This window comes from Pelophylax lessonae (genome assembly GCF_965119305.1).
Source record: "Pelophylax lessonae genome assembly, chromosome: 3".
In the NCBI taxonomy this organism is placed as follows: Eukaryota; Metazoa; Chordata; class Amphibia; order Anura; family Ranidae; genus Pelophylax; species Pelophylax lessonae.
In genome coordinates, this window is record NC_138770.1 from 352150443 (window position 1) to 352173922 (window position 23480).

At 41.9% G+C, this 23480-nt stretch overlaps 1 protein-coding gene across 5 annotated transcripts in view; it reads left to right on the plus strand.

The window, feature by feature from the left end:
- Positions 1–23480, plus strand: part of MYO6 (myosin VI) — a 394715-nt gene that overhangs the window by 357576 nt on the left and 13659 nt on the right. For all 5 annotated transcript variants that reach the window (XM_082249660.1, XM_082249662.1, XM_082249661.1 and 2 more), the window contains one exon: positions 15687–15790. In XM_082249660.1, coding sequence (XP_082105786.1) covers positions 15687–15790 — 104 coding nt within the window. The remainder of the gene's footprint in view (positions 1–15686; positions 15791–23480) is intronic.

The window sequence follows — 23480 nt, forward strand, 5'->3', positions numbered from 1 at the left end:
AGCTATATTGCCTTAGAACGGGTCACTATATGGAGTGATGCTCTGAAATGTTCAGAAATTCTAATTTTAACAGTATACTTGCTCTTTATTTTGTGGAACTCTAAATAAGTAGCCACATTTTATAGAACTGCCGCAGTATGGATTTATTTTTTTAATTCAACTGTAATGCTTTATGTTTAAATATGTCGTCATTGCGCTCTATTATTCTTTTATTAGGGATGAAATGATTAAGGAAATGTCCCAGATACTGGCTAGGTTGGTGAGAAATAATTGTACAGTATATTTAGTACAATTGGCACAGTCAATTATATAATCATTAATAATTTCACATTTATAAATTCACAGAATAATAAATATACTTGTATTTATTTTTGATTTTGTGTGTGTTGTGGTTTTCGTGCTACTTTATTTGTTGTTAGATTGTAACAAATTTATTTAGAGTGGAACTGATTTTTGAATATCATTATTAATATTAAGCAGGATTTATATAGCACTGAACAGTTTACGCAGCACTTTACAACATAAGGGCAAAAAATACAATCTCAGTACAATTTAATACAGAGTGGTTTAGACAGCCCTGCTTACAATCTAAGAGGGGGGGGTCAAGAAATACAAAAGGTATAACTGTGGAGAATGGGCTGATGGAGAAAATAAATGTACAGTTGTTAGGTGGACGCTGAATAGGCTTCTCTGAAGAGATGAGTTTTCAGGGATCATCTGAAAGTAGCAATAGTAGGAGATTGTTGGACAGATTGGGGTAGGGATTTCCAGAGGATGGGAGAGGCTCTGGTGAAGTCCTGGAGGTGAGCATGGGATGAGGTGATGAGAGCTAGAGACCAGTAGATCAATTTGGTTGATATTTTGAGACTAGGTTATGATGTAGCTGGGGGCAGAGTTGTGGATGGCTTTGTAAGTTGTTGTTAGTATCTTGAATTTAATTTGTTGGGTGAGCATAAGCCAGTGGAGGGATTGGCAGAGAGTAATAGCAGGTACTGAGCAGTCTGTAAGGTGGATGAGCCTGGCAGCAGCATTTATGACAGACCGAAGGCAGGATGACCTATATAAGGGTAAGCCAATGAGGTGGGAGTTGCAGTAGTCGAGGCAGGAGAAGACCAGGAAGTGAATTAGAAGCTTTATGTTGTCATTGATTAGGAAGGGTCGTATCTTGGAGATGTTATGGACGTTGAAGCGGCAAGCTTTGGACAGTGATTGATTATGGGGGTTGAAAGGATAGTTCAGAGTTCAGGATTACACCTAGGACCTTGGCATGGGGGGGGGGGGGGTTGATGAGTAGTTGATTTTGACAGAGAAACCAGGGGAAGAGGCACGTGAGGGAGGGATTGAGTTATTAGGAAGTGGTGTGACATCCAGGCTGATATGCCGGTTAGGAAGTTAGCGGTGTGTGAGGAAGACTGATGGAGTAAGCTGAGGGGTAAAGAGATAGATTTGAGTGTCATCAGCGTAGAAATGGTATTGAAAGCCATGGGAGGCAATCAACTGACCCAGGGAGGAGGTGTAGATTGAGAATAGGAGAGCTCCAAGAACAGAACCTTGGGGGACCCCGACGGAGAAAGGTAGAGGAGAGTAGAATTGTAAGTGGCACTGAAGGTGCAGTGGGATAGGTAGGATGAGAACCAGTGCAGAATACAGTCACGGAGACCAAAGGAGGGGAATTTAAAGAGAAAAGGGTAGTCCACTTTGTCAAAGGCAGGAGAGAGGTCCAGGAGGGGTAGTACAAAATAGTGTGTGTTGGTTTTAGCCATTAGGAGATCATTTGTGAGTTTAAGGAGAGCAGTTTCCGTGGAGTGCTGAGGGTGAAAGCTGGACTGAAGGAGATCAAGAAGTTTGTTCTCAGTCAGATGGTTGCGCAGTTGGTTGTAGACCAGGTGATTGGAGTAAGGAGATGGGTCATAGGTTGTTAAGATTGGTGGGGCCCAGTGAGGGCTTTTTAATAATGGAGGTGACTAGTGCATGTTTTAGAGAGTTGGGGGAAGATGCCAGAAGAGAGGGAGAGATATAGGGTAATTGTAGCATTTTCGAAGGAGCAAGATCCAGGGGGCAGGTGGCTAGGATGACATGGGGTGTTAGGTAGAGAAGGTATCTGTGCATGGGAGATCTCCTCATGAATTGTAATAATCTTATTTTTTAAGTGATTAGTGAACTCCTGGACAGTGAGTGAGTGGAGGAGGAAGTAGAGAGTTGAAGGTGACTGGATGAGAAGGTTTTAATGAGATTGATAAAATAGGTCTGCTTGGCAGTGAGGAGACAGGAATAGAATTTTGGAGGGCAGATTTATATTTATTGTAATCTTTCTGGGACTTAGTCTTATGCCACAGGCACTCAACAGCGTGCCTACATTTTCTGAGACTTTCGGTGTCATCTGTTTGTCAAGGTTGTACTGGTCGGGGCCTGATTCTGTGTGTAGTGAGGATGAACATAAGCTGTTGCAGACAGAAGTAGCGAGGTTGGGGCAGGACAGGTGTGAGACTTTGTCATAGAGGTGGTCAGTATTAGAGTAGAAAAGAGACCGGTTGAGGTGGCAAAGGTTTCTATGGGCAACTGTTAGGTGGTTGGAGGGAGAGGAGGTGGAAGAGAGGGAGAGTGCGAAACTAACAAGGTGGTGATCAGAGAGAGGGAGAGAATTGTTGGAGAGGTTGCACGGAGTGCATAGATAGGAGAATACAAATTCGTCCAGGCAGGGCTGGGACAAGGTCATTTGGTGCCCAGGGCGAAGATGGCAAACTGTTTGTTAGTTATCTCCTCACCAGGCAGAACCCCCCCCTATCTGAATATAGTTAGTTACCAATTTGAATCTATCACCTCACCAGACGGACCCCCCCCCATCTGAATATAGTTAGTTACCAATTTGTAGTTATCTCCTCACCAGGCAGGCTTCACGCTGCTGCAGACAGGGAGACAGTGTGTGTACCAGCCAGGCTGTGCTGTGCCTTCAGCTCTCTTCTGCTCCTCGAGGTTGCAGTTTTCTCCCCCCACCCAGGCCGGCTTCTCAGACAGTGAATGACATCACGGCCGGGACTACAGAGCTCCTGTCAGGGGGGGGGGGGTTCTCCTCTGTTCTGCTGACAGAAGAACAGAAGGGAAGGCTTCAGGCTGTGCCGAGTGCAGGAGCGCACTCGACACATTTCAGGCAGTGGCACACAGAGCTTTTAGCGGCTGGCAGCCGCCGGCCGGCACTTACACACACACACAGTCAGTGTGTGAAAGAAGTTGTCCAGCCACTTTTGGCGCCCCCCTATCTCCAATAAATGTTACCGCCCAGGGCACCCGCCCCCCCCCCCTGTACCGGCTCTGCGTCCAGGGTGTTGCTATCGGGGTGAGAAAAAGTCTGCATTGCTTTAGGTCAAAAGAGAAGATTAGACTGAAAAGCATAGAAGTAGCATTAGTATTGGCTTTAACAGGGATGTTGAAGACACTGAGAATGATTGTGGGGATTTCAGAAGAGAGAAAGTAGGGTAGTCAGGCAGAGAAGTCATCAAGGAAGGTTGATACCAGTCCAGGGGGCCAGTAGATGACAGCATGTCTTAGAGAAACTGGAGAAAATAGACAAACGCAATGTGCCTCAAAAGAGGAGAGTGTCAGAGAGGAGCCTGTGCGATTTTTACTTTTTGTGCCATAAACAAAAAAAGAGCGTTTATTTTGAAAAAATAACAATATTTTTAACATTTTTTTTTTTTATATGAAATTCCCCCCAAAAAAGATGTAAAAACCAATTTTTTTTAAATTTTTGGCCAATTTGTTTTCTGCTACCCATGTTTGGTAAAAAAAAATCGCAATAAGCGTATTTTGATTGGTTTGCGCAAAAGTTATTGCGTTTACTAACTATGGGAAAGATTTCTGTCATTTTTGGTGTTTTTTAACGCGTAATGGCGGTGATCTGCGATTTTTTTTTTGCGGGACTGCGACATTGCGGCAGACAGATCGGACCCTTGACTGACATTTTTGACACTTTTGGGGGTACCAGTGACATTACTGCAGTAATCAGTGCTATATATATGCACTGTTACTGTAAAAATGACACTGGCAGGGAAGGGGTTAATTTTATTGGAGAGGGAGGGGTTAATGTATGCCTGGTGCTTACTAACGTGTGGGGGGGGAGGTGACTGAGTGAGTGAGAGACAGATCGGATGTTCAGCTATGCTGAACACTCCTATCTGTCACTCCCTGTCACTTAGGAGATCCGCCCGCTCTGTTTACACAGGCGGGCGGATCTCCAAACTGGATTCCCCGACGATCGGGGCAGAGCAGCGGCGATCGCCGCTGCTCCTCCCCTGGCCCGACTCCCGCTGTGAATGAAAACAGCGGGAGCGCCGCCTACAGGGGGAGGAGTCTGGCGACGTAGGTCTACGTCGTCAGACGATAACGAGCCACTTTGCCGCAGTAGTACTACGGTACTCAGTGGTAAAGTGGTTAAGGAAGTGGAGTGGCATTCAGACTGGTATACTGGGTGAAAGGATAAGTGGAGATGTTGTGCTCAACAGTTAGTAAGATTTCATGGAAAGCAGGTCAAAATCTCAGAACTGTCACCTGAACTCCACTATTTATGTGACTAGGAATATGTAAATGGAGAACAGTGCCTGTGTATACAAGCCCTGAGGGGTGAAAAGGGATTTTCAGATATCATTATTGAATGTGCCTTTCAAGTTCTATATAGGTAACTTGAAATAATAAAACATTTCTTGCAACTATGTTTTTTTTTTTTTTTTTAAATGGGATAGACTTTAGTAATTGGTTCTTTTACCTGAGCTAAAGCCATGGCAGCTCAAGGAACAAACCTGTTACATCAAACTATATCTAAATGCTTCATTAATTGCAACTTTTAGGGTAGCAGATATTGACCATTCCCTATAGCCACAACCAAACAAGTGTTTATACCTAGGCTAGAAAATAAACAACTAAATTAGTCTTGTGCAGCCTTTCCTTGAAACATGCCACTACAGATACTGATTTAAATGTATCTATGCCTACAATTTACTAGCTACTGTATAGTGAGAGACACTAAACGGAGTTTATGCTAATTGTAGAACAAGATTTATTGGTTCTCATTAGTTTGTCTTTATCAGACTTTGTTTTTATCTCCATTGTAATGCAGGCTATGCCTTTGACATAAAGAATGTGTTTTTAGTGTAAGCCTAGGGTGCTGTTTTCTTTTCTTTTGTATTATTTGAAATGTACAGAATAGTTTTCTCTTCACTAATACGTCCCATTTAAATACGTTTCATGGAATTTGCTCTACTTACATAAATGTAAATAATTTATGCATTTGACTAGTTCTAGAATACGATAAATGAATTCATATCTGCATTCACTTTGTTATACATAAAGTAGGTCTGTGGGAGAATACATATGGTAAATGGATTAATTTCATATTTACCATTTCCAATAAACAGGTTACGTTTGGGAGTCCTTTTTACAGTTTCATTGCTTTACTGAGAAAAAGATGTGGTGTTTAGATGGCCTAATAGCTGGAACTCAGATTACAAACACAGCTTCATGAATCGGAGAGAACCACTTGTTTATATGACTCTATATGGAGTTTCAATTAGACAAAGACAGGCAACAGCTAATGTTGGGCTTTGTTTTTATAAACCTCCAAATGACCTGTCTTGAGTGCATCTTTTTAAATATTTATTTGTAACACATCGTCTTCCTATAAATAAATATTTTCTTTAACCACTTTACCACCGGAGGATTTTGCTGTCTTACATCTGGGCCACTTTTTGCGACTTCGAATTTAACTGACAAATGCGCGGTCATGCAACGCCGTACCCAAACTAAATTTACGTCCTTTTTTTCCCACAAACAGAACTTTCTTTTGGTGGTATTTGATCACCTGTGCGATATTTACTTTTTGTGCTATAAACAAAAAAAGAGCGACAATTTTGAAAAAATAACAATATTTTTCACATTTTTTTTATAAGAAATTTCCCCCCAAAAAATGTAAAAATCCAATTTTTTTATCATTTTAGGCCAATTTGTTTTCTGCTACATATTTTTGGTAAAAAAAATCGCGATAAGCGTATTGGTTTGCGCAAAAGTTATTGCGTTAGCGGCGATCGCCGTTGCTCCTCCCCTGGCCCGACTCCCGCTGTGACTGAATACAGCGGGAGCATACTTCCGGCGGCGCGCGCGCCGCAGAGAGATGGGAATGTCTGGCGACGTAGGTCTACGTCGCCAGACGTTATCAAGCCACTTTGCCGCAGTAGAGCTCTAGTGAGCAGCGGCAAAGTGGTTAAAAAGCGTTGCTCTTTTAAGTGGTCCTTTTTAGTGTTTTAGTTAGGGGTTGGGGGTAAGTAAAGGGATAGGGGTTAGGATACTGGCCAGGTAAATGCTCGTGCACAATTTTTTTATTCTGTACTTTTAGCATGGAAGGGCCTGTGCCGCTATTACTACCACAGGGTTTTAGCCACTTAACTCTACTCTTGCTCCCCAAAAGAGAAGGAGAAACTAGAAGGACAGGTGGCAAGGAAGGTGACTTGCTGCTGCGTCTCTGTTGTTTGGCGGGGGGGGGGGGGTGCTATAATATGTGCAAAGGCTCAGGGTCTGAATTTTCCTGCTGGTGATTTGTCAGAAGAAATTAAAATCAGGAGAAATTTAGAAGTGGGCTGACAGCTACCTATCTTTTAATGGACTGCTGGTACTGGAGGTGCTTGCAGTCATAGATATCTTTTAATGAACTGCTGGTACTAGAGATTTATGAAATCATTATAGATAGCGAGCGGTGGTTTACTTTCTTTTAAATAGTGATTCCATTTATCCATGTTGATTTTTTCCTGCTATTTCTGATGTCCAATATTAGCTTTTAAAGTTGTTGAAAATGTTTTAGAGTAAAAGCTGCAAGTGGCAAGTTTGCCAGTACTACATTGTTAAAAGATGACTTCTCCAACCTCTAAAGTTGAAGCATCCGTCTCCTTGGCAAACTTGAAAGGAAGACTGGTTTGTTTGAGATGCTAAAGTGCAGTCTGTGCCTGAGTTTGATTATTATTCAGATTTGTCCCAAAAATTAGGATGTCATTATCCAGGTATAGGAACACACACACACACACACACACACACACACACACACACACACTATTCTTAGTTATTTGTAGTCCCCTTTACTTGTAAAGCCTGTATTAATTGTATTTCCTTTCATACAAAATAGACTGTGTGCTTTTGATAAGCTTGATAAACAGAGCAGCCCCTTCAAACATTGGACAGCAGGGGATGTGGTAGCCACTGTATCTTCCCCGACCAGCAAGATCCTTCATCCAGCTGAGGAAACAAGCCTGTATTTTAAACCTTTTCAAATTCCCTTTCATATATTCTCATTGGACTTGGGTCTTAGGAAGGAAAACCACATATACTGTGCTTGACTAGAGGCAAAAATACTAGGCAGCTATAATACATTTGTATGGATGATGAGTTGGTACATTTTCGGTTTCTTTACGAGCAATCATTTATGGCTTTTGCAGGCTTCTGTAAAGGCATGTTGTCAATTAAAGTCCAATTTTAGCCTCAGTTTATATTAGCTAAATGAGGTTCTACGTACATTAAAAGAAAAAAGGTTTATGAAGTCTTACAGTTTATTTACTTGCTAAAGCAGCCACAGAGTAGGAGAGCTTTCCCCTGCCAGCAGCTGCAGAGTTTGGACCAGCAGCAGCTGCAGAATTGGGTCTGGCAATGCCCACTGCCGAGTCAGAAATATAGCTCTGTAGTAAGAAAAGCTCATTCTCTCAGTTAATTGGAGTGTTCTGGTTCTGACTCATCAGGGGGTGTGTTCGAGCTCTGCAAAGAGATCACTGCATTCCTACAGAGAACAAGGATTCACTTTGCAGCTAATGGCAGGACTTAAGCTTTTTTACTCAGGCTGTTGCTGCTTTAGAAAGAAAGCAGTATGTAGGACGTTGAACGCAATTTGTTTTGATGCCACTGGAATGTATTTAGGTGATCTGAACTAAAGATCCATTTGGGCTTTAGGTACACAAAGCGAGGAGTAAAAGTATTTTCAAGACATTGCTGGAAACCAGATGCTCCCACTGAGTTTCACCTGGAGGGCAACTGTATACACGCTATGGGAAAACTGAATGATGAATTCAGTGATTATGCAGCTCAGACCATCTGGCAGGCGGTCTGACAATGGGTATATATGATGCCAATGTAGGGGAAAAATTGTTTGAGAAAATATTTATGTGTATATATATATATATATATATATATAATGTGTGTGTATATTGTACGGGATCAGAGGTGTGAACAGCCGGCTTAGAGACAGTCCAGTGAAATTAAATGTGCTTTTATTCAGCAAAACAAACAGAAAATGACAGGCTTGTCTTGAAATAATATTCCACAGCAGGGTAAAGCACCGTCTTTGCAGCAAACAGGCTTTAAAGGCAACTTTTCAAACACAGCTCTAGCCAGAGCTACAGTCTCTCCTAAGACTTGGCTCACCTAATACAGGTTGCAGACAACAATGGCGATTCCCTCTCAGCTTGCTGGTATCTTCACTCCTAGCAAGCAGCTCTCAACAAACAGCTCCTCACACAGCTCCACTGACACTTTCAGATCAGGTGCTTAATAAACAGGTCTAAAAGGGAAGTACCTGCCATCTATAAATAACCCTCTCTTCAGCCTGTCCCAGGCTGATCCCCCCCCCCCCCCCCGTTCCAGGCCAGGGGTCTGGACACCACGCACAAAAAATGGCAATAGACCCGGGAAAGGGCATCAGCATTCTGGTGTACCTTCCCTGGTCTATGTACCACCGTAAAGTTGAAGTCCTGTAGGGCGAGGAACCACCGGGTCTGTGATTATATCATGTTCTATTACAGAGGTTAAACCAGGAAAGCTTGAAAACATGTCTCGATTCCTCTGCAAAAACTCCCAAGACTCCTGTTTTTGTGGAGGTGAGAGAGCCTCTGCAATTCCTACCTTTCTAATCTGAGCATCAGGATCTTCCTGGACCTTCACACTGACTGCCAAAACCTCTCTATCTTTCCATGGTTTGATCAGGTTAACGTGGTAAATCTGGTATGGTTTACGTTTGGTGGGTTGATGGACTTTGTAGTTAACATGCCCCACCCTCTCCACTATCTCAAAAGGTCCTTGCCACTTGGCGAGAAACTTACTCTCTACGGTGGGCACTAACACCAGCACCCGATCCCCAGGTTTAAACTCTCTAACCTTGGTGGATCGGTTGTACACCTGACTTTGGGCGTTTTGGGCAGCCTGCAAATGTTCCCTAACTATGGGCATAACTTTTGTTATTCTATCCTGCAGTTGTGAAATGTGTTCCACCACACTCCGGTAAGGGGAAGCCTCTTGTTCCCACGTCTCCTTTACTATATCCAGTAGTCCACGGGGTTGTCTCCCATAAACCGACTCAAAGGGGGAGAATCCCGTCGAGGCCTGGAGTACTTCTCTTATGGCAAACAACAGGGGAGGCAGTAAGTAATCCCAATCACGGCCATCCTCTTCCACTGCTTTTTTTTAGCATCCCCTTCAGGGTTTTGTTGAACCGCTCCACTAACCCATCAGTTTGTGGTTGATACACCGAAGTCCGCAAATGTGTAATCTTAAACAGTTTACAGAGATCCTTCATTACTCTTGACATGAATGGGGTACCTTGATCCGTCAAGATCTCGGATGGGAGCCCTGTTCTCATGAACATCTGAAACAACTCCTGTGCGTTGACCTTGGATGAGCAATTTCTTAAAGGGACCGCTTCCGGATACCTGGTGGCATAGTCAAGGACAATGAAGATGTACTGGTGTCCCCTAGCTGACTTTTGTACAGGGCCCACCAAGTCCATGGCTATGCGATCAAATGGAACCTCGATAATTGGAAGCGGTACCAGCGGACTACGAAAATGGGGTGTTGGCGCGGTTCTTTGACAGGTGGGGCAGGACTCACAGTAGTCTTTAATATACCGATATACTCCGGGCCAATAAAAATGCTGCAAAACCCGTTCCTGAGTTTTAGCCGCGCCAAGGTGACCCCCCAAGTACATGACTATGAGCTAAATGTAGCACCTTAGCCCTAAAAGTTTTGGGTACCACTGGCTGTGCCAACACTTCATCATTGAGTTTGGTTACTCTGTACAACAAGTCATGATTAACAGCAAAATGGGGAAACTGTGTATTCCCCCCAGGTTGCTGTGGCTCACCGTTCAATACCAGGGCCTGTTCCCTGGCGGGGATCAAAGTAGGGTCCCTCAACTGAGTACTAAGGAAATCTTCCGGGGGCCTCCAAGATCTGACAACTCTGGCTCAGAGGAGGTACCCTCCGCTTCCAACCCCGCTAATACCTCCAGGGGACTGGGCTCACTTTCTGCAGTTTCAGCCACCTCAACATTCTGCAACACAGTATTATCTACAACCTCTGTGGGTTCTTATTTTTGGTGGAAAACCCCTGAACCTTTGAGCTTGTGCTCATACAAGTCCCAAAATATGGGGCAGTCTCGCCCGATTAGTAAGTCATGAGGCAATCCTGGGACCACCCCCACTTTTACTGTAGTAGTTCCTGCAGGTGTACACAGGGTCACACAGGCCACCGGATAGTCCTTCACATCCCCATGCACACAGATGACCCGACCTGTTCCCCTGACACCCGGGTTTTCTGTAACTTGTCCGCAGGGAGCAGGGTGACAACACTCCCAGAGTCAAGGAACGCTACCACCTCTTGTCCATTGACCTGCACCACACACTCATGTGGATTCAGGCTGGCTGCAGCACACACTGCATAGGCATACATGGAGCGACGACAACCCAAGTCACACTCCCTTGGTTCATCTCGTCTCGGGCACTGGGCCACCAGATGACTCAGTTGATGGCAGGACCAGCAGCGAACCTCACAGGGTTCCCCCTGCCGGCTCTCCAGAAGCTTTGGTACTGGGGAGATCCTGGAAGTTGTGTTATGCACTTGAGCAGACACCCTGCGGTCAACGGGTGCCATCTTGATGTTAGAACACACTGTTAGTTTGGTTCAGCTCTTTGGGGATAGAGGGACTCCCATGGGAACTTTCAGCACAGTTGTAGCGCTCAACAGTGGCAGCCATCTCATCCAGGGACTGAGGCTCGGACTGAGCCACCCATCGGTTGAGCTTCCTAGGCAGCCCATGCAGGAACCAATCCAGTGCGACTCTTTCGACGATCTGAGTGGGTGAACAGACAGTTCAGTGACATTAAATGTGCTTTTATTCAGCAAAACAGCAAAACAAACAGAAAATGACAGGCCTGTCTTGAAATAATATTCCACAGCAGGGAAAAGCACCGTCTTTGCAGCAAACAGGCTTTAAAGGCAACTTTTCAAACACAGCTCTAGCCAGAGCTACAGTCTCTCCTAAGACTTGGCTCACCCAATACAGGTCGCAGACAACAATGGTGCTTCCCTCTCAGCGTGCTGGTATCTTCACTCCTAGCAAGCAGCTCTCAACAAACAGCTCCTCACACAGCTCCACTGACACTTTCAGATCAGGTGCTTAATAAACAGGTCTAAAAGGGAAGTACCTGCCCTCTATACTCTTCAGCCTGTCCCAGGCTGACTCTCTACAATATATATGTATATATATATATATATATATATATATACACATATATATAGTATGTATATATACAGTATCTCGCAAAAGTGAGCACACCCCTGACATTTTTGTCAATTTTATTATATCTTTTCATGTGACAACACTGAAGAAATGACACTTTGCTACAATGTAAAGTAGTGAGTGTACAGCTTGTATATCAGTGTAAATGTGCTGTCCCCTCAAAATAACTCAACACATAGCCATTAATCTCTAAACCACTGGCAACAAAAGTCAGTACACCCCTAAGTGGAAATGTCTAAATTGGCCCAAAGTGTCAATATTTTGTGTGGCCACCATTATTTTCCAGCACTGCCTTAACCCTCTTGGGCATGGAGTTCACCAGATCTTCACAGGTTGCCACTGGAGTCCTCTTCCACTCCTCCATGATGACATCACAGAGCTGGTGCATGTTAGAGACCTTGCGCTCCTCTACCTTCCGTTTGAGGATGCCTCACAGATGCTCAATAGGGTTTTGGTCTGGAGACATGCTTGGCCAGTTCATCTCCTTTAACCTCAGCTTGTTTAGCAAGGCAATGGTCGTCTTGGAGATGTGTTTGGGGTTATCATGTTGGAATACTGCCCTGCGGCCCAGTGTCTGATGGAAGAGAATCATGCTCTGCTTCAGTATGTCACAGTACATGTTGGCATTCATGGTTACCTCCAATGAACTGTAGCTCCCCAGTGCTGGCAGCACTCATGCAGCCCCAGACCATGACACTCCCACCACCATGCTTGACTGTAGGCAAGACACTCTTGTCTTTGTACTCCTTGCCTGGTTGCCGCCACACACGCTTTACACCATCTGAACCAAAAAAGTTTATCTTGGTCTCATCAGACCACAGGACATGGTTCCAGTAATCCATGTCCTTAGTCTGCTTGTCTTCAGCAATTTTATTACAGGCTTTCTTGGGCATCATCTTAAGAAGATGCTTCCTTTTGGGAAGACAGCCATGCAGATCAATTTGATGCAGTGTGCAGCGTATGGTCTGAGCACTGACAGGCTGACCCCCCCACCCCTTCAACCTCTGCAGCAATGCCGGCAGCACTCATACGTCTATTTCCCAAAGACAACCTCTAGATTTGACGCTGAGAACATGCACTTAACTCCTTTGGTGGACCATAGAGAGGCATGTGGAACCTGTCCTGTTAAACCGCTTAATGGTCTTGGCCACCGTGCTGCAGCTCAGTTTCAGGGTCTTGGCAATATTCTTATAGTTTAGGCCATCTTTATGTAGAGCAACAATTTTTTTTTTTCAGATCCTCAGAGAATTCTTTGCCATGAAGTGCCATATTGAACTTCCAGTGACCAGTATGAGAGAGTGAGAGCGATAACACCAAATTTAACACACCTGCTCCCCATTCACACCTGAGACCTTCTAACACTAACGAGTCACATGACATTGGGGAGGGAAAAAGGGGTAGTTGGGCCCAATTTGGACATGTTCACTTAGGGTTGTACTCACTTTTGTTGCCAGCGGTGTAGACTTTAATGGCTGTGTGTTGAGTTATTTTGAAGGGATAGCAAATTTACACTGTTAAACAAGCTGTACTCTCACTACTTTACATTGTAGCAAAGTGTCATTTCTTCAGTGTTGTCACGTGAAAAGATATAATAAAATATTTAGAAAATGTGAGGGGTGTACTCACTTTCGTGAGATACTGTATATGTATATATATGTATATGTACACAGTATCTCACAAAAGTATGTACACTGCTGACATTTTTGTTAATATTTTATTCTATCTGTTCATGTGACAACACTGAAGAAATTACACTTTCACTACAATGTAAAGTAGTGAGTGTACAGCTTGTATAACAGTGTAAAGTTTTTTTTTTTTTTTTTTAAATTAGTGTAAATGGTCTCAAAATATATGCAACACCTTTAAATTCCCATGACTAGAAGTTGGACATATGTAACCAACTTGTCCAGTTACAACTACTATATGGGCACATTGCAAAACATATTCTCAGAAATATAAGATGTGCAATTTTAGAAATTCACAGAAAGTTTAGGTAGTCCTTTTATGGGATGAGTTTAGGCTACTGACTCGCTACATATGCTAGGAATCCTCTTGTGCGAGTTTAGACAAAAACAAGATCCTTTATATATTTATACTGAACTATTAGTTCTGTCCTGCTTTTTTTGTTTTTTTGTTTTGTTTTTAACATTTACTTTCACTGCTTGGACTAATGAAATGCAAAAATTAGCAGTAACTTATGGTCAAGGTATTATCTTCAAACATAATGAGAGCTGTGAACAGTGATTATATTCTGTCATCCATCATTTTACATGATTAAAATCAGTTTATTAATTTGACATTTACTCCTTTGTGTTTTAAAACAGGATTTTCATAATGGCAGCAAGCTGAGGTGCATTAGCACTCTGACATATTTTATAATAGGGCTTTACCTGTTCCATATTTAATTATTTCATAAAGGATTTTAATTAAGACGGCATTAGGTTTGTTATACCCACGGATTATTAGATTGGAATACCCACTGATGTTTTGTTTTTAACCGCTTGCCGACCAGCCGTCGCCTATATATGGCGGCAGGTTGACAGGTTCCCGCTAATCGCTGTACCTGAACGGCGGTTCACGGGAGCGATCCTGGGGGCGCGTGTGCGCCCACTTGCCAGCGGGGAATTCGATCCACGGGGCTGGCCGGCACCTGCGATTGCCGCCGGGCACCCGTGATCGCTCCCTGTGAAGAGAGAACAGCAGTCTGCTGTTGTAAACACAGCAGACAGTTGTTCTCTCAGGAATCAATACAGAGCTCCTGTGTTCCTACTATTTAGGAACACAGGTCTCTGTATTGATTTCACAAGCCTACCCCCCCCCCCCACAGTTAGAAAACACCCACTAGGCTCACATTTAACCCTTTGATCGCCCCTGGGTTAACCCCCTTCCCTGCCAGTGTCATTAATACACTAACAGTGCATATTTTTTAGCACTGATTACTGTAGTAATGTCACTGGTCCCCCCCCCCCCCAAAAGTGTCAAAAATGTCAGGGGTCCGCTATATCGCAGTCCCGCTAAAAATCGCTGATCGCCGCCATTACTAGTAAAAAAAATAAATAAATAAAAGTGACATAAATCTTTCCCCTAGTTTGTAGAAGTGATAACATTTGCGCAAACCAATCAAAATACGCTTATTGGAATTTTTTTTACCAAAAAAATGTAGCAGAATACAAATTGGCCTAAAATGATGAAAAAAATTGATTTTTACATTAAAGAAAGAGAGAAAAAAATATATATATATATATATATATTTTTCAGAATTGCTTCTCTTTTTTTGTTTATAGTGCAAAAAAAAAAAAAAATTACACAGGTGATCAAATACCACCAAAAGAAAGCTCTATTTGTGTGAAAAAAAAGGACATCAATTTTTTTTTTTTGGGTACAGCGCTGCACGACCGCGCATTTGTCCATTAAAATAACACAGTGCCGAATCGCAAAAAATAGCCTGGTCATTAAGGGGGAAAATCTTCCGATCCAGAAGGTGTGGTCCAGGTGGCAGACATTTAAAATGAATCGTATAATAAGAACATTTGTAGACATTAAAAAAAAAATGTTTAACATTTTTATTAAGGAGCATTTACTGCTATTGGCCACTGAATGTCTTGTGCATCTCTTTCTACATAAAATCACCATTTGAATGTTTGCCAGAAACATCACATTTACCACCATGCACAGCATTTGCTTGCATTTAATGTGCTACGTAAAATTAAGTCGTAATAATATGGTAGTTTGAAGTGAGTGTGGTTGCAATTACACTGTGTAGTATTAGTTTAGATGGATCAGCTGTTTTTCTGTCCGCTAAAACTTTGTAGTGCAACTTTGTTTTTAAATACTGGGTATTGTAAAAAGTGTTACTGTTCTGTGCTCTTAAATTAAACCATCTAGTCCAAGATGATTTTTTATCCTGTCATCAGAAGTAAAAGCTAGAATAAATCATCCGTGTGAAAGGAAGATATGGGTGTGCTGTCTCTGCATGCTTGCGATTCTCCCTGCCTTAACAGTTCTAAATGGATCTTTGTCTGAATTTTCAATTGCCATTTAGAGTTTTTTTTATTATATAAAATGATTTCTCTGTGTTCCACTGTTTCAGGGGGGTGCAAGTTCAAGCTACAAAATCTGCTGCTACTGTCAAAAAGCATGACTTAAGTAAATGGAAATATGCGGAGCTGAGAGATGCAATCAATACTTCATGTGGTAAGTCAACAAAACAGACTTTTGCTGAAATGGCAGTAGATCATTAAGGATAAGTACATTAGACGAACTGATACTTTACCTTGAGACTGACATGTGACAGATGCATAGTTCTTGTAACCATGTAGATGTTTTAAAGCGGTTGTAAACCCAAAAAAAAAAAAAAAAAACCTGCAAGACAAAGGCATAATGAGCTAGTATGCATTGCATACTAGCTCGTTATGAATTACTTACCTTAGAACGAAGCCCCAACACGGACCCCCAGACACCGCTGCGGGCGTTGACATGATCCCACGGTGTCTCTTCTGGGTTCGGCGGCTCCGGCGCTGTGATTGGCCGGAGCCGCGATGACGCATGCGCGCAGGAGTCATTTTCCGGCAAGCTCCCGGCAAGGGAAGCTGAAGGTCCACCGGACCTTTAGAGCGCATGCACCGCTCGCGTGAGCGGCTGCATGCACTGCAAATATCTCCTAAACCGTGCTGGTTTAGGAGATATTAATTGTACCTACAGGTAAACCTTATTATAGGCTTACCTGTAGTTAAAAGTGAAAAAAAGCGGGATACTACCGCTTTAAGTACTGAATGCCTAGATTCTCTATATAGTTATAGGAGAAAAAGGATCTCCCAGCTGATAGCTCAGCTTATATTGTTAAGTAATTGGACATAACAAAAATCTGTACTAGTATGGTCAGAACCAAGCATGGATTCCTTCCATGCAGAGCAAACAAACAGTCACTTATGGAATGTTATTGACCTCATGGATCCGTAACTTCAGGATCCTTGTGGAAAGAAATGCCATTTCAGCAAAGGAGAGAAGCAACCAAGACCCTGACCTGCTGCAGGTCACTAACCCAGACCAGGTTTATCATAATCCAGAAGCATATAGTCATATGATGTCACAACAGTAACCAGCAAGTGACTCCATTTGTTTGCGTTGTATGAAGGAATACACAGATATTCCAAGAGAAGTGCGGCTATCAACAATAGATGTTTTGATATAGAAGCTTTGAAACTTTGCTGAATATTTATTAATAGGGGGGCATGGCATATGACATCAATAATGCAAAACTGTTACAAAGTAGGCAAGGAAAAGTGTATTGAAGGAATGTTTTGCCTTAACTTTCTTTACCCTCTTTGTTCAACTTTAAATAGGATCCACCAGACTAGGAAGTGTAGGGGAATTCCTAAGAATAACTATTTGGCCTCTAAGAACAATTGAATGAGAGCAATTCTGGAGTTTTGTGTGTGTGTGTGGGGGGGGGGGGGTGAGGAGAAGTAATATTTCTATGCTTAAATGTAGTAAAGCGAGGTGAAATGTGTGTCCCTATACTGTCAAGGGCTTTGCCAAAGCTCTTATTCCAGTATGAGTGGAGAGACTTACATTTCCATTGGAGATGATGCAGAGAATCCTCCACATTGTCTCCAACAGTTGAGAACCGTGGTAGGATAGTATCTAGATCTAGTTTATATTGAGCAAGGTACCAACTATGAAGTACCTTTTTGGTAGATTTCCCAATGGTTGATGCATCCAGAGGATTTTTAGGTATACGTAGGTTCTGGTGTCCAAGAAGGGACCTGCCAGTTCTGATTCCTACCTAAGCATAGCTGTAGATTTTGTAAAGGTTACATTTCCAGATTGTAAAACAAAGTTATTGCTCTCAGATTACAAGTATGATCAGTGAGAAAAAGATAAATAAGGGTCGCTATTTCAATTGATAGAGGATGTGGATGTTTGTGGAGAAGGTAATGTAATCTCAAGTAGAGGTAAAGATCAGTGGTGAGTTAGTCATTGTTTCAGTTTAAACATTTGATTTTGAAAACTGATTAAAATTGTCAATAAGTTTTGGATTTATGAGATTTGCAAATCATCGCATTCTTCTTTATGTAGATTTTGCACAGCACCCCGACTTTAGAATTGAAGTTGTATAAGAATAATCATTTCTTACAGTTACTTTCTTTTTGTGTGTTATTTAGCATGTTATTCTAAATAAATGCTATTATTTTATTAGAGGATGCAAATAAAATGCAAATCTCTCAAATTACCTGAAGGTTATCCACTTAAGCCCCGGAAGATTTTACCCCCTTCCTGACCAGGGCCTATTTTGCGGTTCGGCACTGTGTGAGTTTAACAGACAATTGCGCGGTCGTGTGATGTTGTACCTAAACGATTTTGATGGCATTTTTTTCCCCACAAACAGAGCTTTCTTTTGGTGGTATTTGATCACCTGTGCGATTTTTTGATCATGCGCTATAAACAAAAAAAGAGCGTCAATTTTGCAAAAATAACAATATTTATCACATTTTTTTTTAAGAAATTACCCCCCCCCCCCAAAAAATGTAAAAATCAAAAATTTTTAACATTTTAGGCCAATTTGTTTTATGCTACCTATGTTTGTTAAATAAAATCGCAAAAAGCGTATTTTGATTGGTTTGCGCAAAAGTTATTGCGTTTACTAACTAAGGGAAAGATTTTTGTCATTTTTGTTGTTTTTTTTTAAAGAGTAATGGCGGCGATCTGTGATTTTTTTGCGGGACTGCGACATTGCGGCGGACAGATCGGACCCTTAACTGACATTTTTGACACTTTTGGGGTTATCGGTGACATTACTGCAGTAATCAGTGCTATACATATGCACTGCTACTGTAAAAATGACACTGGCAGTGAACGAGTTAACTCTATTGGAGAGGGAGGGGTTAAGTGTGTCCCTAGGGGCGTGTTTCTAACTGTGATTGGCTGTGGCTACTAGTGTAAGAAAAGAGATCAACGGTCCTACATAGTAGAACTGTGTGGTCTCCATTCTTACTCAGGGAAGAATGACAGGCGGCTTTGTTTACATTAGCCGCCTGCCTTTCTTCCGGTGTAACGGACGATCGCGAGTGCCCAGCGGACATCGGGTCCGCCGGGCACACGCGTGGGGGGGGTTTCCGTGACCGCTCGGGAGTGGGAGCGCGCCTCTGACAGCGCACGCTCGCTCCCTAGAGCCTCACAGGCTAGCGACGTAGTCCTACTTTGCCTGTTAGGGGCTGACCGCCGCAGTAAATAGTCATGCGGCGGTCGGCAAGCGGTTAAAGGCAACCTGGACTGAGAAACATTTGTGGGCTGTCGCTAATGACCACCGTTTAAAGAAATGATAGTGGCCTGACTGTGTTTACAAGCCTTAGGCCCCTTTCACACAGGCGGACCGTTCAGATCTGCCTGTCCATTTTTCAGGCGGATCTGAACAGATGCCCCATGCATCTCTATGGAGCATCGGATGTCAGCAGAGACATGTCCGCTGACATCCGATCTGATCCGATCCGTCAAATCTGGACGGATGGAAACCCTATTTTCCATCTGTCCAGCGCATCGGATGGGATTGGATGAGAACAGACAGACGGTCTGTTCCCATCCGATTCCCCCATAGAGAACAACGGGACCTGACAGCTGTGACTCCACACACAGCACGGAGAGAGAGCTGCCATCCCCCTGCTTAGTGGGGGGGATCAGCAGATCGATCCCCCGCTGAGATAAACGGAGTCCGTCGATGGACCGGATTGTGTGAAAGGGGCCTTAGAGTCACTAAGCTGGTGAAGGCTTGCATATAGTGGTGATATAATTCATGATCTGCTTATTTGCTCTGGATTAGTGACATAAAGTATTAAAGGCATATATTTTGCAAAAGAAGCCGTTGACCAGCATTTCCAAAAAGGACATAAATGGTGTTGTTCTTTGTTCATGCATTACAGGTTTCCTTTAACCAAGTATTAGTGGAGAAATACTACCTTACTTTAGCAATTCACTCTTCAGGAAAAAAAAAACCTCTCTTCAAACAAAATATGGATAATGTTTAACCCTTTCCCATCCACATTCTATAGATTAACGCTCCACTGTATGATTCCCCATGCAGATGGAATGTTAATTTGCATCCCACTTTTGACAGCTAGCAATTGTTATCTGGTGTGATGCTGTCTTTTAGACTGGGCTGTCAAGTCCTCATTACCTATGATAAACCAGTCACCGTATTTCCAGTTCACATGATCATTATATCAGTTACTGTAAGTTTAAAATAAAAATACTCATTTTATATATAAATGTCTGCCTGTAATAAAAAAGTGAGTGGGTTTATTAAGAGTGTACCAAATAAAATCTTATATAACCTAAATGTAAAATTTACATGTGCTGTATGTACTGAACAGGCTTGAAAGAAACCTCTAAAATCTAGTCTACTATGGACTCTTATTAATCACGTTTATTATAGTGCCTCTCTAGGAAGGAATTTGAGAACCGGTTTCAATATGCGTGACAATGCTTGTGATGTCCAACTAATTATACATGGTGTGGTTCATAATTATTGGAGTGCAAAGAAAGGTTGTAAACGGCGCTACCTGGTGCAAATAAATATTTAGATAAAAATAGAGTGCAATCTCTTATAATCCATATTAAAATGAGGGGGTGTATCCCAAAAAAATTATTAAAGATATCTACACTGTGTGTCAAGTGATTATAAATAAATTACCTGGTATGTGATGGATAAAACCCAGAAAGTGCTAAAGTGCAACAAATAAATAGCATAGACAGTGTTTTTTATTTATTGTGATATACAAATAATAAAATCATCAACTGTGAGAAAAACAAATATTGGTGAGTATTTCTGGCAATGTTACTGTCAAGGGTGCAGCATGCCAGTGGAAACCATTTAAGTGAAGAAAGGTGAAGTCAGGGATTTTACCCTGGTGAAAAATAAACCAACAAAAAGAAAACCAGCTGCAATCACCTGTGTGACCACTAGGTGTCGCGCTGTATATACAACCTGCCCTAAGCAAATGTTCAGGCGGAAGCTTCCCGGCGATTGCAACTGATGCGAGGCAGCTACCGCGGCTCCATACAGTGAGTGGATGCTACGTTCTTTTCACTGCAGTTTTTGATTGTATACTTCACGAGGCTCCCCCTTTCTTCTTCTCCCCATATGGATATTCGCCATTTGGTGCTTGGCTGATTGTGGAGAGGGGACCTGTGAGGATCCATCTTGCCTGAACATTTGCTTAGGGCAGGTTGTATATACAGCGCGACACCTAGTGGTCACACAGGTGATTGCAGCTGGTTTTCTTTTTGTTGGTTTATTTTTCACCAGGGTAAAATCCCTGACTTCACCTTTCTTCACTTAAATGGTTTCCACTGGCATGCTGCACCCTTGACAGTAACATTGCCAGAAATACTCACCAATATTTGTTTTTCTCACAGTTGATGATTTTATTATTTGTATATCACAATAAATAAAAAACACTGTCTATGCTATTTATTTGTTGCACTTTAGCACTTTCTGGGTTTTATCCATCACATACCAGGTAATTTATTTATAATCACTTGACACACAGTGTAGATATCTTTAATAATTTTTTTGGGATACACCCCCTCATTTTAATATGGATTATAAGAGATTGCACTCTATTTTTATCTAAATATTTATTTGCACCAGGTAGCGCCGTTTACAACCTTTCTTTGCACTCCACTAATTTCTTGACCCCTTTTGGGGTTCGGTTGTTGGCCGCTTACACCTGTTACTCCTTCACGCTTCACCGCACACTCCATAGCGCTGGTCAATTCTTGCTTTTATATATGGTTCATAATTATGCCATAGCTGTAGTTCTACTGTATATACATATGACATCACTTTTTTTTTTTACGTTCGAAAAAATACCTGCTAAGAATTTAACTATACTTTTTTTTACTATAAAAAGGTTCTTGTGTTGTGGTCTAACTTTTTACCTAAATTACCATAAGTTCATTTTTCCTTTAACCCCTCCTTTATCTTTTTATTTTTCCTTGCTTTTAGAACCCTTTTAAGAATATGTTTGATGTCGTAAATAAAATGTGCCTTTTTATGCCATTCTATTCCTCTCCGGTAACCCACTTGTTATTATCAGTATGCCTATGGCACTTTAAGAAAAATCAATAAAAATACTCAGGATTTATGCAAGATTAAATTATCCCAAAGTGCTTAAAAATGTAAATTGGTTTCTTCTAAATAAGCAAAATTCCAATTAGTAAAATGAATCAGTAATTTCCGGTATGACTTTCAAGCAGAACATCTTTGTGCTATCTTTAGCACATAAAATATTGTAACAGCTCAGGCAAGCCTACTATTATTAATGGATCTCTATTTTACACAAATTACTTTTGTCATTGTCTGTTTAGTGTGAAAAAAAAGAGTTCTGTTAGTAGGCAACTGCCTCTGCTATCTGGTACTTCATCCCCTTGTGCTCCCATTAAAAGTGCCTGCATCTGGCTGTATTGTGCGGAGAGCTGAACTCCATCTCACCTCCAGAGAGAAGACAGCAGAGTTCCTGATAGATTGGCAAGAGATGTGATGTCTCAGACAGAAAGGGCAGCTCACTGGCAGGAAACAAATGACTAGAACAGTGATTGGGAGTTTTTTTTTATACCATTTATGTTTTCTCCAAAGTGTTTTGCTAGTATGTCACTGGGAAGAATGTAGGATAACTATGTGCATTTGACAGTTTTCCTTAAATTTTTTATTTAAAAAGAAACATTCAGTTTCCTACATGAGGTCAGCCACTTAAGTTTTATTGTGGGGGGGGGAGATAATCTTGGTGATACTGAGGTAATGGGGATTTTCAATAACGCATTAAAAGTCAACTTTAGTCAAAACACCCTGATCAGTAAAGTAATTCATGAATACCTATGTCTGTTTAGCAATAAGCTGCTGTTCTAGATTTTCTTTCCCACTTATCACTTGAATGCATGCCTAAATCAAAAAGGAAACCTCTAAGAGAATAACCCATATCTCTACTTGCATTTGTAATGCGTTGATTTTCAGCATATAAGATACTGCTACACTCTTTTACAGAAGGATTTGCAGTAGAGGTGAATAGGGAAGGTTGTCCCTATCCTGTTCCTTTTATTCATCAAGCATTTAGTATATTTTTGAGTGTGAATACAAAGCAAGTCTCACCTGTCCTAGCAAAGTCCTTTCCCATTATTAATAAGCACCACACATAATGCAAATGGCTGTTCTAAAGAGGATTTTAGAAGACATTGTTGTCACAGTGATGCTCTGGGACGCTGAATGAGTGGTCAGCCTTTCACCAATTCCTCCCATAGCTTTTAAACAATCCGTGGGTTTCAATATGGAGGCCCAGAGGACTAAAATGAAATTTAAACAATTTATGTGGGGCCCTGCATACCTTAGATGTTCTATAAAATTATATACTGGGGAATATTTACTAAAATTGATACACAAACTGGTGCAGACGTGCATAGTACCCAATCAGCTTACTCAATTAAGCCTTAAAAATAAAATCTAGAAGCTGATTGGTTACTATGAACAGCTGAATCAGATTGTGTGCACCAGTTTTAGTAAATCAATCCCATTGTGTCTTTTGCTTCCTGCCAGTGTATCTTTCACTGCCAATAATGAAATGTTGCTAAACTTATAAACAAAGTCTTAGGCCAGCCACACACAGTTCAAATCTCGGCTGGTTCCTGCTGATTCAAACCATTGATGGGCAGGCTGAATGTACCAAGTTGATCGATTAATCAACTTGGGTGCAACCAGCCTGTCGGATTCGCTTGCAATTATCAAAAGCGGCTGCTATAGCCACTAGCGATATTCACAACCTTCTCCCGGTAGGGATGGCTTCCCCTGTCGGGAAAAGACAGCTGCTGATTCCCCTGTCAGCACTGTCTATATTGA